Source organism: Molothrus aeneus, chromosome 3, assembly GCF_037042795.1.
Source record: "Molothrus aeneus isolate 106 chromosome 3, BPBGC_Maene_1.0, whole genome shotgun sequence".
In the NCBI taxonomy this organism is placed as follows: Eukaryota; Metazoa; Chordata; class Aves; order Passeriformes; family Icteridae; genus Molothrus; species Molothrus aeneus.
Window position 1 is genome coordinate 61338361 of NC_089648.1, and position 13766 is coordinate 61352126.

Sequence of the window (13766 nt, forward strand, 5' to 3'; positions counted from 1 at the left end):
GTTTTCCCTATGCCACCTTTGTGCTCCTTTAGCAAATGCAGAAATCTTTGGATGGGTGTGTTTTACAGTTGCTCTTGTGAAGGGCTATTTACATTCCAGAGAGGCACAAGAGGGTCCCAGTAGCAAAGGTGGTTATTATTTAATGAGAACCAGTCCTTTCTGGTTTGTGCATGTGTCCTGTGTGCCCAGGGTTGCAGGAATAGTCCCTCGGGAAGACTTGGTGCCATAGAAATATTAACAGCATCTGGTGTTTCAGCAGAAAGATTTCTGTTCTTTTGGATTCAACAAAGAACATGGCATAACCCAGTATGCCCAAACTGCCAGGGAGGCTGGTGCCACATTTTAATGCACACCCTTTTTTACTTGAGGGATTTTCTTCTCCCTTTGCTTCTCAGGTAAAAGAGCCTGAGTGACAGATTTCCCCCCCTGTTGTCCAAATCTCCAGCATATTCCAGACCTGTCAAGAAGATTGTCAGCTATGGCATTGCTGACCTGCTATGGATGTGCCTGTTTGGAGACAGCTGCGAGCCTGGGTCAGGCTGCCTGCACTGGCCCCAGGTGTTCTGAGATGCTGCTGCTGCTGCTGCTGCTGCTGTGAGCCCGCAGTAGGTTTTAGAGAGCTGGCAAGGGAATTATGGTGACTTGCTGCTGGCACATTCCTGTTAATGTGTTTACTCACTTTCTTCGGGATCTTATGAGAATTGCTGGTGAATTCAGACAACTGACAGGATCTTAGTTATAATTAGCAGCAACTTCCATTCTGACACACGGGAAGGACTAACAGCATTTTTCTTAAGGCAGAGTTGTTATGCTCTCCTCCAGAGAGGTACTTAAAAAAGTACATTTTCTAGCAAAAAGCCTCTCCCACTTGTTTAGGACAGATGGAAGAGGAAGGGATTCTGAAGTGATGGAGTTTGAGGGTAAAAAAATTATTGTACAAACTGTCACAGAGCGTGGGCTTTCACAGATCAGCTATTTTTGTTATTACTGAACACATCCGTTATATCAGGAACTCAAACAGTATCAGAGCAGATGTGGATGAAGTTTTTATTTCTTTGTTCATAAAAGTTGTGAAAAATCACAGTGAAATTAACGGAGTGTAGTACATGTGGAGACCTGAAACTCAAGGGCTGAACAAATTACTGAATTTATTTAGCCTGATGAGCAAAGTGTACCTGTCCACAGAGTCTAATCACAAGGCACTGATTTTCAAAGGTCCTTTTGTTCCCCTTCAGAGGAAATTTGAAAATAAAAATAAACATTAGTGAACATTCAAAAAGGCCCAAGAAGCTAAATACCCAAGAAGATTTTAAGATCTGCTGACTTTCAGTGAAACTGGGCATCTGATTTGAGGGTAACTCTCCTCACAAACACCTCAGAAATGAAGCGGCTGAAGGAGTGGCTTGGGCTCCAAGTTCTTTACAAATGCAAGCAGACCCAAAATGTCTGAGAAGGCTCAGCCTGAGGAGCCCTTTACCATCAGTATTTCCCCTGAAAGTCTCTTTGTTATACATGCCTGCAAGTCCTTCTAGGAATCTGCCTGGTGTCTTTCTCCTGGTTCTGTTATGGACTATACAAATGAAAAGCAAATAATTCATGGACAAAAATTGAACTATGAACTTCCATTTCACAAACCTGGGGCCCTTATGATTTCAAATGAGAGTAAAGGCGATAGGACTAGGAGATGATCTGGGACAGTGATCAGGCAGTCATTTAATATAATTTAACAGCCTGAGATTAACAGAGCTTCTGGCCATAACTGTATGACTTCCAGGACTGAGGAGCTTTTTTTTGTAGTGTAAGTGGTTTATAGACCTGAACTTGGGGATAGTTTTTGAGATTGATCCTGATGGTTAACTTAACAGTAGAATACCTTCATGTCAATTTTTCCTGTTATTTCCTTTGATTTTTCTACATGGAATATGTATTAATTTTAATGTAATCAATAAGCATTCATGGAAGTAATGACACTAAATAATCATGCACATGACTCAGGGTGTCTTCACATTGATAAAGGAGGCTTGAATGTGTTCAAGTTCAAACAGTGAATTATCTTTTTTAACCTATAGTTTATTTTTCAGAAGTATACCTAAACTATAGCTTTCCTAATGCAAAAAAAATTGGAGCATTTTCCCTGCTTGCCAAAATGACCTCCTCTAATTGAACTTGCTCTTTACCAAGTGCAAAGTGAAGCAAGGTAGGATTTTGCCACCTCAAATATAAAAAGCTGTAGCCAGACAAAAGTCTGATTTCTTCTCTTACAAAAAAGATGTGATCTGAGTTAAAACAGAGACTTTGGAAGTGATTCCTCCAGATGCAGACTTGCTCTTCCTGCTGGTGCCAGGAGGATGGGACCTCTTGGATGATACTGTTGGTCAGCTCTGGGTGCTTCTGGTGATGGAGCCAACACAGGGAGTGGGAGTTTTTGGGGCTCTGGCAGAAGCTGGGAGCAGGGACATAGATGTTGCTGCCCTTCCTGGTTGCTCCGGCTTGAAGAATTCTCTACTCCATTTTTGCCTAGATCTGTCCCTGCTCAGGTGGCACAGCACCACTGGAGCACTGGATGCTTTTCTACTAAGGATGTAGAGACCCTGCTTAATTTTAATTGGCACTCACCAGTGGTGCAGCTCAATAACTCAACCTGCCCATGGCAACTGAGACTGTTGGGGGCAACAGTCTCTAGTGCTCAGGTGTGAGAAGGACAAGCTCAAGGGAACAGGCCTGAAGGAGCAGTGCTAGCTCCTCCATCTATATCCTTTCACGGAGCAGAATATGGGTTGTACACATCAGTGACTGTCGGGGTGGGAGTCTCACCCAGACAGAGTTTTGTCAGGAGCTGCATTTCAGACTGGTAATGTTAATGAACAAGAAGCATTTTTGCACAGGAGAAACTCCAGACTGAGAAATGCCTTTGGCAAAAGTATTGGATTTCTAGAAGCATTGGATATTATTAGACTGTCTTTTGAGGTGGTGCTTTATCTTTCTGTTTATGTGCAAAAATTTCCCTGCTGCTGAATTAGTTTGCTCAATGGAAATCTTATCAAGTCTGAGGAGCTCTGAGCAACTGAGCAAGAAGCTAGAAGAATGTAAAATACTTATGCTGAGAATTCTGGGTTACAACTAATATTTAACATGTATTTATAAAGGGGAAAAGAGGTTATGTAGCAGATTCCTACTATCACATTGGCCAAATAGCTATGCAAATGTCACAATTTCTCCCCGTAATGCTCATGTTTTGCAGAAAGCCTCCCAGGGTGTTAAAACCCTGGGTGATATTCATTCACATGAAATGAAATACACAGAGGAGTGGGAATGATGGAAAGATTTTTCTGGCGCAAATGTGGCAATGAGCAAGTTATATGGGTCAGCACAAATGAGTACAGATAAAATTTTTATATCACCAGCTTATGTATTTCACAAATGCTGGGCATGAAAAGGGAAAAAAACAATCTCAATCTTTGTAGAGCGTTTAAAAATTATTGAGGATAATGGCTGTGGGTTTTTGTTTTTGAAGGATAGCAAATATTCAGACATCTTAATCACAAAGTATGACATCTTGAAATCTCATTGAAACAATCAGCAAGATTCTCACTGGCCTTAATGAATTTCATCCAACTGGCCAACTATAGGAGACTCACATAAGGGAAAAATAATAACCAATGCACTGTAGAAACTGATGGGTTTTTTTTCTCTCTTAATGTGCAGACCTGTTATTTTCACTCCAAAGGTTAATTCTGAGACTACCTCAGACCAAAAGGGAAGATCTTTGCATCCTTTTGAGATGGAGTATTTCCAATGGGGAAAAATTATAGCTTGAATGAGAGGTGAATCACAGGATCAGAGATTGGTTGAGGCTGGAAAGGGAATCTGGTGACTGTTGGGTCCAACTGTGCCTCTGGTGACTGTTGGGTCCAACAGCCCTACTCATGCAGGGCCACCTACAGAACGTTGCCCAGGACCAAGTCTAGCCAAGACTTTACAGTCTCCAAGAATGGAGACCCCACCACCTCCCTGGGCAATCTGTGCCAGTGCTCGGTGACTCTGACAGTAAGAAAGAATTTGCTGATGTTCAGAGAGAACATCCTGTGTTTCTGTGTGTGTCACCCGCTATCACTGAGAGGTGTCTGTCTCCATCTGTCTGTTACAGTTGGTTTAATAGGTAGGGTGGAGTTTTCTAAATCCATTGGGGAAGGGCTGTCCCATGATGCAGACTGCCAGGGCTCTTGTCACTGGGTCTGTGGTCTTTCACTTTTCCTGAGAAGTTGTTCCTAGCCACCTAAAAGTGAAGAATTTGACCACTGCTGAAGATGCCTGAAAATCACACACATGCTGCATGTATGCAAGCAATTAATATGTTAATTAAAAAAAAAAAAGCTGTTCAGTGTTCCTGAGAGTTTAAAGTAAAAATATTTGCCCAAATGAGACTCAACACTTTCAAAGAATGGTTTCCTTTTGGTTTCAGTTCTTCATCTTTCACAGACCTCTATTATGCCCAGTATCTGCCATTTTGAAATCTGTAACTTGTCCTAATTTGGCCATTTCTATGTATTGACTTTGAAGCACATACTGCGACAGCATTAAAACAGAAAATCATAGAATCATGGAATGATTTGAGTTTGAAGGAACCCTAAAGATCATCTAGTTCCAAAACTCCTGCCATGAACAGGGAGACTTTTCACTAGACTGGATTGCTGCTACCTGCTGGGGTGAACTAAGCAGGATGGAGCCTGTGTCCCTGTGTGTCTCTGCTGCTTGGCATTGTAAGCCAGGTGATAAAATAAATGCAGTCTTTGCATTTCAGCTGTGGTTTGATGGTTGCCTTTGGTTTCCTGTATGTGCCAATTCGCTCACCATTAACTTGGCCTTGAACACTTTCAGGAATGGGGAATCCATCACTTCTCCAGGCAACTTGTTTCAGTGCCTCACCATCCTCAAAGGAAAGCATTTTTCCCTAATGTCTAACCTAAGCTTCCCTCTTTCAGTTTTAAAGCCATTCCCCCTTGTCCTATCACTTCTTGCCCTTGTAAAAACTTATCTAAACTTATGGAAAACATTGTGAAAGTGCTGACCTCCTTAAAACATTCTTGCATTGTTTTCCTGGATTTGAACTACAAAACATAAGGAAAAACCAAAGAGGGAACAGCTATTCTATTTGCTGTCAAGAGTGTTCAAAATGTTTTTCCTAGTAAGTTTCTGCCTAAAGCTTAATCAGGAGGTTACATTAGAAAAGAATCTTTGCCATGTTGAGGAGACACTAACAGCAAACATTAAATAGAAAACACATCTTTATATTAATTATAGATGGCTAGTGTTTCTTGGACATGAGGGAAATAAATAAAAGTTCTCAGTTCCTGAGAGTTTGGAGTGTACTGCTTTAAATCAGTAAATGTAGACAATTTACATGCCTAACATGCCACATATCAGCATGAAAATATTTGGCAGAAACTGATGAATGAAACAAGAAGAATAATGAAGAAAAATGACACTATACAAACCTTCCAGAGAGCAAAATAAACAATGTAAGTGTTTGGTAAATAAATCCCTGCAGAACTCTTAGAAATGAGTCACTGATTAATTGAATCAATCCATCAACCTTTTGTGATTACATCAATATGTAATCCCTTTGATGTTTGTTCTTCTTCCATAGCTACTGTTTTAAATGCCTTTAAAATGTAAGATAAGATATAATATGTCCATGTGGAGCTACCATAAATTAATTGGATATCCTAGTAAGATATAGCTGGCTGATTCTTTTACTTAATTCTTACATGTAATGCTGTAAATAACTGTATCACCTTCTCCTTTTTCTGAATTGTTTTGGTCACCCACTTCTTCAACTAACTGAAGTTAACAGCAGGGGGGGACTGTGAGATCATATTTTTCTTTTTTTTCCTAATTGAAATGTTCTTATTAACTTTATTTATCACATAAATCCTTTGTAGAAAGGACTGTCCTGTTTACTCTATTCATAGATTGCACCATGCTTGTACATCCAGTAATTATCAGAAATAATAATTTTTGTGTACCAAATCCCTGTCTAGAAAATAAACACCTAGGACTTTTAATATCTTGAGAGGAGGGATAGGAAAAACTAAGCAGAAAAGGTGAGAGACTGTGTGAGGTTATGTATCTCCATCATAAAATATAGCCACATAACAGGTGTGTGTATGTGTGCATGTATGTGTGACTGAGTGAACTGAGCCAACATTTAGCACAAATGCACACAGATGCATCAATATGGAGAATCCTGTGCAAATTAAAGCAATTGCACATACTTGTGTGCTCTCCTAGGAACAAAATATTCACCTGCATGCATAGAAATCAACTATCTAAATGTTTGCAAGGGGGAAAAACACAATCCTGAGAAAATTCTTGAAGAAAATGAAACGTGAATCTAATCCAATAAATGTGTTCACAAACATTTTTTATTAATTTCTTCTAATTCACCTGTGCCTTTTGTAGCTCTGGATATTTATGACTTTCTGTGTACTCAGTGAGCTATAGCTTTAGCAAATGGAATTATGATTCCTACCAGGGCTTGCTGTGTCTCCTGGCTTCTGTAATGCTGCCAACCTTTACATTTGGTTAAATGTCTCCCTGTCTGGGGCTTTTTGAGAATCTATGTAACCTTGTGCTTCCTCTTCTTGTCGTTTTGCTCACATCCTCAGTGACACTCCCCTCCACGACTGCCATCACCACCTTTCTGTGAGTTGGAAACAATGGGTGTGACAGAGAGCTTTATGTAAATTTGGGAGGGTATTTAGGGCTGTGTTCAGGAAGAGAGACAGTGAGAATGGCACAAGAAGATGGTGACAGAGAGAGAGAGAAATTAACTAGGTGTGAAACGTCTGTGTGGCAGAACTGGGGGCTTTTGGAGAGCACATACTGGATGTGAACATGCTTCTTCACCTCAAGCTCCCCATAACCTATTTCCCATCAGGACAAAGGCAAAGCTGGGAAAATGATAAGGTACCAGATGGCAATAAAGATCCTTTTCCATTAGTGGATGGAGAAGCATGGCTTTTGTAGAGATTTAATTTTGAATCAGAGATGACCACAAGCATTATTTATTTTTAGTTCTCATACCTTCTATCTATCTAAAAATAATAATAATCCCAAGGCATTTGGAAGTCCCAAGTCCCTTCTACTCAACAGAGAGCAGGAAAATTGGTGTTTTTATTGGATTTTTTATTAAAAAATGTCTTTCGTGATCTTGGCAAGATTTTGGAAGACACTTGTAAAAGATATAATCTGTTTCAATTGGTTTCTGAGAGATAAAGGAAAAGTGCATTTTAAAAAGACCCTTCTTTTGTACATATGGAAAGATATGCGCAACAAATGTATGTATGGTGCTACTTAGAACTTCACATTTGGTACAGTATCTTCCTAGACCACTCAGCTATGCCAAGGTCTCAACCTTAAATAGCTGTGATTGCTTCTCTTGTTGAAGGTTTGAGCAGAGGGACTTGTCAGGACATGAGATCAAACAGAGATGATTTCTCCAATTCACGTCAGGAGATGAAGCATATTGGTGACTACAGGAGGAAAATCTCTTTTACTGATTCTGTGCTGTGCCACTTCTGTATGTGAATGAGTAATTGCAGTCTAAAGGGCAGTTTCTTTTATGCATTGTAATTGCATTTAATACTGCACATAGCTTGAAGCAGACCAATTAGCTTAACAACTGTTTTCATCTTTCTCCAAGGAGCGGACACAGTGCTGTCTGCAGTATTGCTGTGTATTGGTTCTTCAACAACACCTGGCTTACCTTTAGTGTCTGCTGTCAATCCACATGTGCTGGGAAGAAGCCAGATTCAGAATAGCTAGGAAACAAACTCAAGAAGTCCATCACTTTCATCTTAGCTACTCATCAGTAGACAGTCAGCAAGCAATACATACACATAGACTATTAATGGGCTTTCTATCCTCCTCTTAGTATTTGCTTTTAAAAATAAAACAGAGGACTGGAAACGAAAATATTACAAGGTGGAGTGATTAATGGAGTGTGGAGTTTTGCTTTGTCTACTATCTATGTGCTCAAGTGGAAGGTGAGCATGCAAATGATGAAAGGCCTCAGACACTGAGTTAATGGCCATTCCTATCTGGAGACATCCAACAATCAATACATAACTGTGCCACACTTAATCAAAATGCTGTGCAGCAGTGGAGTATTGTATACGGTACTTAGATTAAGCAAGTGGAGCACAAACCATTTCTCCTTACCTGACTGAAAAGTATCACTTGCACTATTATGAAGACCTAAAAAGTCCTAAAGAAAGAACTCTCCTTCTGAGGAGTCATCCTAAGAGAGCATGACCGAGTATCTCAAAATGTATATCATTCTGCTCCACCTTTATTGAATGACCTCAGGCAAGCTGTCAATATATGTGAGCTCTATAAACATTTTGCCTAAGACAGGATTTCATCATTTCAGTGTAGGGACAATAAATAGCATATAAAAGAATATGAATGCAGAGGAAATATCCATGTTACATAGCTCCTCCTTAACAAGTATTATTTTTGCAATACTTAACACTGTTGGCAACTCTATACCTATCATGGGCTTAAAATTCCTGATGAGTGGGCAAAACCAGCCCTGTTTTCTAAGTAAAGAGCCTGTTGCAGTCAGCCTTGTAAAAGAAACCTTTTAGTGTCAGTGATAATGAAAATACCTGGTACATATGACAGCGTTAAAATGGTGTCATGACCCGGCAATTTCTTTTCAGGGCTGTCACATCCATGCACTGCGCAGATCGGGATTGTCATCATGTAAATGTAATAGGATCCTTTATCCTGCATTGTTGCTCAGCTGGGAAGAGTAATTCTGAGTTTCCTGTACATTCTGAATAGCAGCAGGGGGCCGTGAATAGCTTGGAAACCTATATTTTTCCATTTATTTTTTTTAAATGCAAATTACACTAGTAAGTCAAAAAAATCACTTTTGTTAAAAATACATTCAGAATTAACAAATGCCAAAAAGAAAAGAAAAAAAGACACATTTGGATTGTATCTCTTGCCTTCTGAATATTTTAGTTTATAACAAAAGCCCAGCCTAGAAAAATAACATTCTTTACTGGATTTTGAGGAGGATACAGCTGTACAAATCAAAAATGCCATCCAGATATTCTCACATTACTGTGCTCTAAACTGCTTCCAGAAGAGATCTGTCCACTAATCATTTAGTTGAGTAGTCAACAGTCCTAACTTTTTTAATGGTGGTGCTCTAACTGCAACTTAAGCAAGGTTATGAATACCAACTTCATATAGGTATGTATGTGTGTATATATATATACTGTGTGTATGTGAGTGTGTGTATCTACTCTATATGTAATATATGAATACACATTTATATTGCAATCCATAGTAGTTAGATGTGCTTCCTATTTCCTAAGCATTTTACAAACATTAACAATTCAGACCTCACAAAAAGCCTGTGAGGCACATATTATTCCCGTATTATGGATGGGAAGACTAAGACACAGAGAAATTAAGGCCAAAATTTTCTAATTTAAAATCAGGCCTATAAGCTACGTGTAGACACTTCATTAAATTGTCTGACTTCTAAAATTGCTAACTACCAGTAGCCGCTGTTCCATGGGAAATCACTGAAAGGTATGAAAAATTATCTTCTGAAAATTGGATTGCTGCTTAGGTGCCTAAACTGGTTTCTTTTCATGTTAAAAAATGATTTTTATAGAAATATCATTTTGATTAACTGGTATACAGGGAAAGATAAAATAACCTGTTATGACATTTTCATCCCATTTAAACCTCTTCATTGTGTTTAATACTGTACATCTGCTATATTTAATACTACAGAAAAGTAGAAACTTTTTTAGTTTTGCAAGTTATGGGAAATTTCAGCCTGTTACTTGGAAGTTGCATGGGGTTTCTAGGAGGTGAAAAGCATCTCTACCAGTAGGAACTCATATTTTCAGGAACTCAAGTATGAAAATTTAAATTTGAGATCCAAATCAGCAATGAATGCTTTACAGGATCAGGCCTAGGGGACATTCATGTTTCATGCATGAAATTCCCAGCAGTATCTGAGAGGGGAACCCTTGGTCCACTGCATCAGAATCTTCCTGGGTGATGCAGCCCCCAAAAATAGTTAGTCCTGTGTATTTTATATACATAGACATACACACACCTTCACACACTTATATATATATATCTATCTATATCTATATAAATCTCACTGAATCAATGTAGGTATAGTTCCTGAACATGTCCTGTATCTTGTTTTCACTGGTGAATGCCTGTTCCTCTGTCATTGTCCAGAGTTGCTGCTTGTGATTCTGTACATCCATGCAGACACAGCAAAGGGCACTGGCTTGTACAGGGATGGGTGAGTGGTGTGAGGCCTCTGGAGCAAGGGTTTGGCCAGCAGGGAAAAGGGAGTTGCTCAGGGGTGCCTTGAGCATTTCCAGGTGCTGACCTTCCCTCTTGCCCTCAAAAGCTACGTGGTCACCTCAGGTGTGGTACGTGCGTGCGTTTGTCTATGCAAGGTCTGAGCAAAGAAACAATGACAATCCAAGTTTCTGAAAAACCTGAGCAAAATATTGGGTTTTCCAAGTGAAAGCCATCTACGTTCTTGAAAATACAGATCAGATGTAGAATAAAACATATGTTCCTAGGAGTTCAGAGTATTTCATATACACATTGACCTACTAGCAAAATTCCCAAAGGCATCTTGTTGCCAACTACGTAACAGCACAGAGGTTTTTTTTCAGCCACAATAATACAGGAAGATAAAATACACGTTCTAACACACAACAGATCCCCCCAAATATACCACAAAAAGGTCTTCAGTATTTCTTCAACTCAACTAGTCCCTCCCTGCCCTCTCCAACCAAAATCAAGAAATAAAATATGTGGATCCCTTATGGTGCAATTAGAAAAAAAAAGCTCACTTACAGAGAATTTTTAGTTGAAATCAGATATAAAAGAGTAAACATAGCTAGTACATATTCAGTTGGCCTTTGTTCATAGAAATCTGCAGATGTCTCTGTAGTTAGTAAAAGATGTTTAGAGATAGCTATAAAAGCACCTACAGTGCGATAAATAAAACCAGCGGGATTAAGAAGCACTGTTTCTGCTGCTTATTTCCAGTAGGTTCAATTATTCGTTTCTGTTACCCCTTTCCCCATCCTTACCCCCAAAAGGTCTCAGTTATTTCTTTATTTATTTTTCTTTTTAATCATTATAAACTATTTCTTGACCACTGTGGAGCCCCAAAAGTAAAGCACTTATCAGACAGCTGGCAGTTTTCTACTTGGTTGCTCTGGAGCCATGGAGCAACAGAGCCTTATTCCCTGACATGAAAACAAAGCAAAACCAAACAGAAGAAAACCACTGACTTAGAAATCGTTCAGAATTAACAGCAGCATGTTAACTTCAGAAAGCTTGCACGTAGTTTCAATAATGTGCAACGCAGTTGGGTTAAGGCAAGTATGAACTGTACAGCCTTCAGGGCAAACAATGCGCTGTCTATTGACTTCTGCTGCAAGGTCATCCTGGTATTTCAGTGTTGTTGACTGAGGAGACTCAACGGGCCCGGAGTGTGGAGGAGGCTCCCACAGCACTGAGTGGGCTGGGTTCATGTCTTAATCCAGATGGGCCGTGCTGGCGGTGGCCAAGGGAAAAAAGGGACAAAAGGTGGCACCAATGCCTCTGCTGTGTCCCTCTGGTGCTGAGAGGCAGGAGGTTCAAGGAGGGGTTCTGGGGCGTCTCCTTTAGTACCTGTTAGAAAGAGAGGCTGCAGGTCTCTGTTGTTTTCTGTCTCACTGTTCAATCAGCTTTTATACAATTTTTTAGCACAAAAATTGAATTTATTTTCTCTTTGAAGAACCAGGAGGCCATCCTGAAAGAGATTTTTGAACAGGTCCTCTAGCCCACCTTGAATAGTCCCCATGTTTACTTTGACCTAGAAGAAAGACAGAGAAAGAACAACACTTATAATCCAGCATATACTTTTCTGATCCCTGCCCTGCTGCTCTGGTGCCCTTTTGCAAGCAAGTGTAATCCACAAACCAGTTCAGATACACGTGGTATGAAGAGGACAGAAAGACAAAGTGTTTACTCAAGTAACTGCCTGGCTCTCTCTGGAACATTGTTAGAGAAGTCAGCACAAGTTTTCTAAACAATCTTAGGCAGGAGTTATATTTAATTATAATCTTTACTGTATGTCCATGGGTCAACTGGAATATGACCTGATTTATATAATCCATCAGATACATAGCTGTCTTTGTAAAACCAAGAAGTGACATGGTATGAGGGCAGAAGAGCTGGATTGCAGGGGAAGGCTGCCCACAGCTCACTCACAAAGCAGAGACCCTATGCAAGTGCCACAGCCCGGCCACCTTAACAGTATTGTCCCAAACCCATGTTTTGTAACTAAAGCTTTCAAGATGTTGTTTGTTGACAGTGGACAAGTTGTTGTTTGTTGATAGTGAAAGCTTAGGTGGTAGGTTATTGAAATGTGTCTGAATCTCAAAACATGAGGTGATAATTACACAGAAGATTTGTACTGCATGTGGAGTGTCATGGTGGTTATACTCAGGGTGCTAGTTTCAGTGTCTTTTTTTTTTTGTGTTTCATTTATACTTTCAGTGAATGGTGAAGTCGGTAGCACTTTCAGTTTGTGCAATTATCTAGACAAATGCCTATATGTGTGTGTGTGTGTGTGTTTGTGTGTGTACGCAGGAATACAGATACTGCAAATATTCTTAGGCTTCACAATAGGAGGAAAGCATGCTTCACTTCAGGGCTGCACTGCTTTTGAGCAATTTCTCCAGTGCATTAGGCATCAACATCAGACATGCATGGGTTTTTTTTGCTTCACTTCTTCTTTCCTCGAACAAACAAGTTCAGTGTGAAGAACATAAAGAAAGATCTCTCTCCCCTCCCTCCTTCCTAATGTTTTTAGAACAGTGATCATGCAGTGCAGTCTTGTTCCACAACTACCACTGTTTTTTTTCATGTGCAGCAGAATCAGTGTCAGGGAGTGTTTAGTCACCTTCCTCCGTCACCTCCCATGAGGAGAATTTTGTCTTGACAATTGATTTCCGCCATCTTATTGTGTCCTTCTCCCATGGTCTGGAAATGAGCACTGGCATCTCCGGCACAGAATGCCAGGAAGCTGCTTTTGAGTACATCAGCTGTGGCCACACTGCAAGGAGGTACATGAGCATCCCGTTCTGTTCAAAAAGCGTATTCGTTTTGAAGGGACTGTCTAGGCTTCTTGGCTTGTACAGCATAGAGCACACTGTTGGCACTTAAATAATAAAAAAATCCCATTTATAACAGGTAGAGAAATGTCACCATAAGAATTCTTCCCCAAAGCATAGTTTTAAATTGCATATATTTTTCACTTTAAAAAGTAAACTGATTTAAATTAAATATTAAATTGGAAGAGGTGATAAGGAAAACTGTGATTGGAATTTAAAGCCTAAAACATAGAGAAAAGAACTTCAGTGTGAGTCTGAATCTAATAATTCTAGACTATTAAAGGTAACAGTAGCCAATTAACTACCTAAAGATAATATTTCTTTTTCAGAAACTAAGATTTTTCTTTTCCTTAGATATCCTGTTCATTTAGGGTAGTTTTTCATAACTCATGAAACACCACACAAAGCGACTATGTGTATTTAAACTGAATTAGAATGTTCTTAAAAGTAGAGCTTGATTGATGAAAATCACAAATAAAAAGTAATAAATCTTTAGATGAAATAGTCCTGAAGACAGAATAGAAATGTAAATGTGAG

At 39.5% G+C, this 13766-nt stretch overlaps 1 protein-coding gene across 2 annotated transcripts in view; it reads right to left on the reverse strand.

Moving 5' to 3' along the window:
- Positions 1-8867: 8867 nt before the first annotated feature.
- NKAIN2 (sodium/potassium transporting ATPase interacting 2) overlaps positions 8868-13766 on the reverse strand; it is a 533456-nt gene continuing 528557 nt past the window's right edge. For both annotated transcript variants that reach the window (XM_066547060.1, XM_066547061.1), the window contains exon 7: positions 8868-11926. In XM_066547060.1, the coding sequence (XP_066403157.1) occupies positions 11917-11926 (10 nt within the window). In that variant the 3' untranslated portion in view covers positions 8868-11916. The remainder of the gene's footprint in view (positions 11927-13766) is intronic.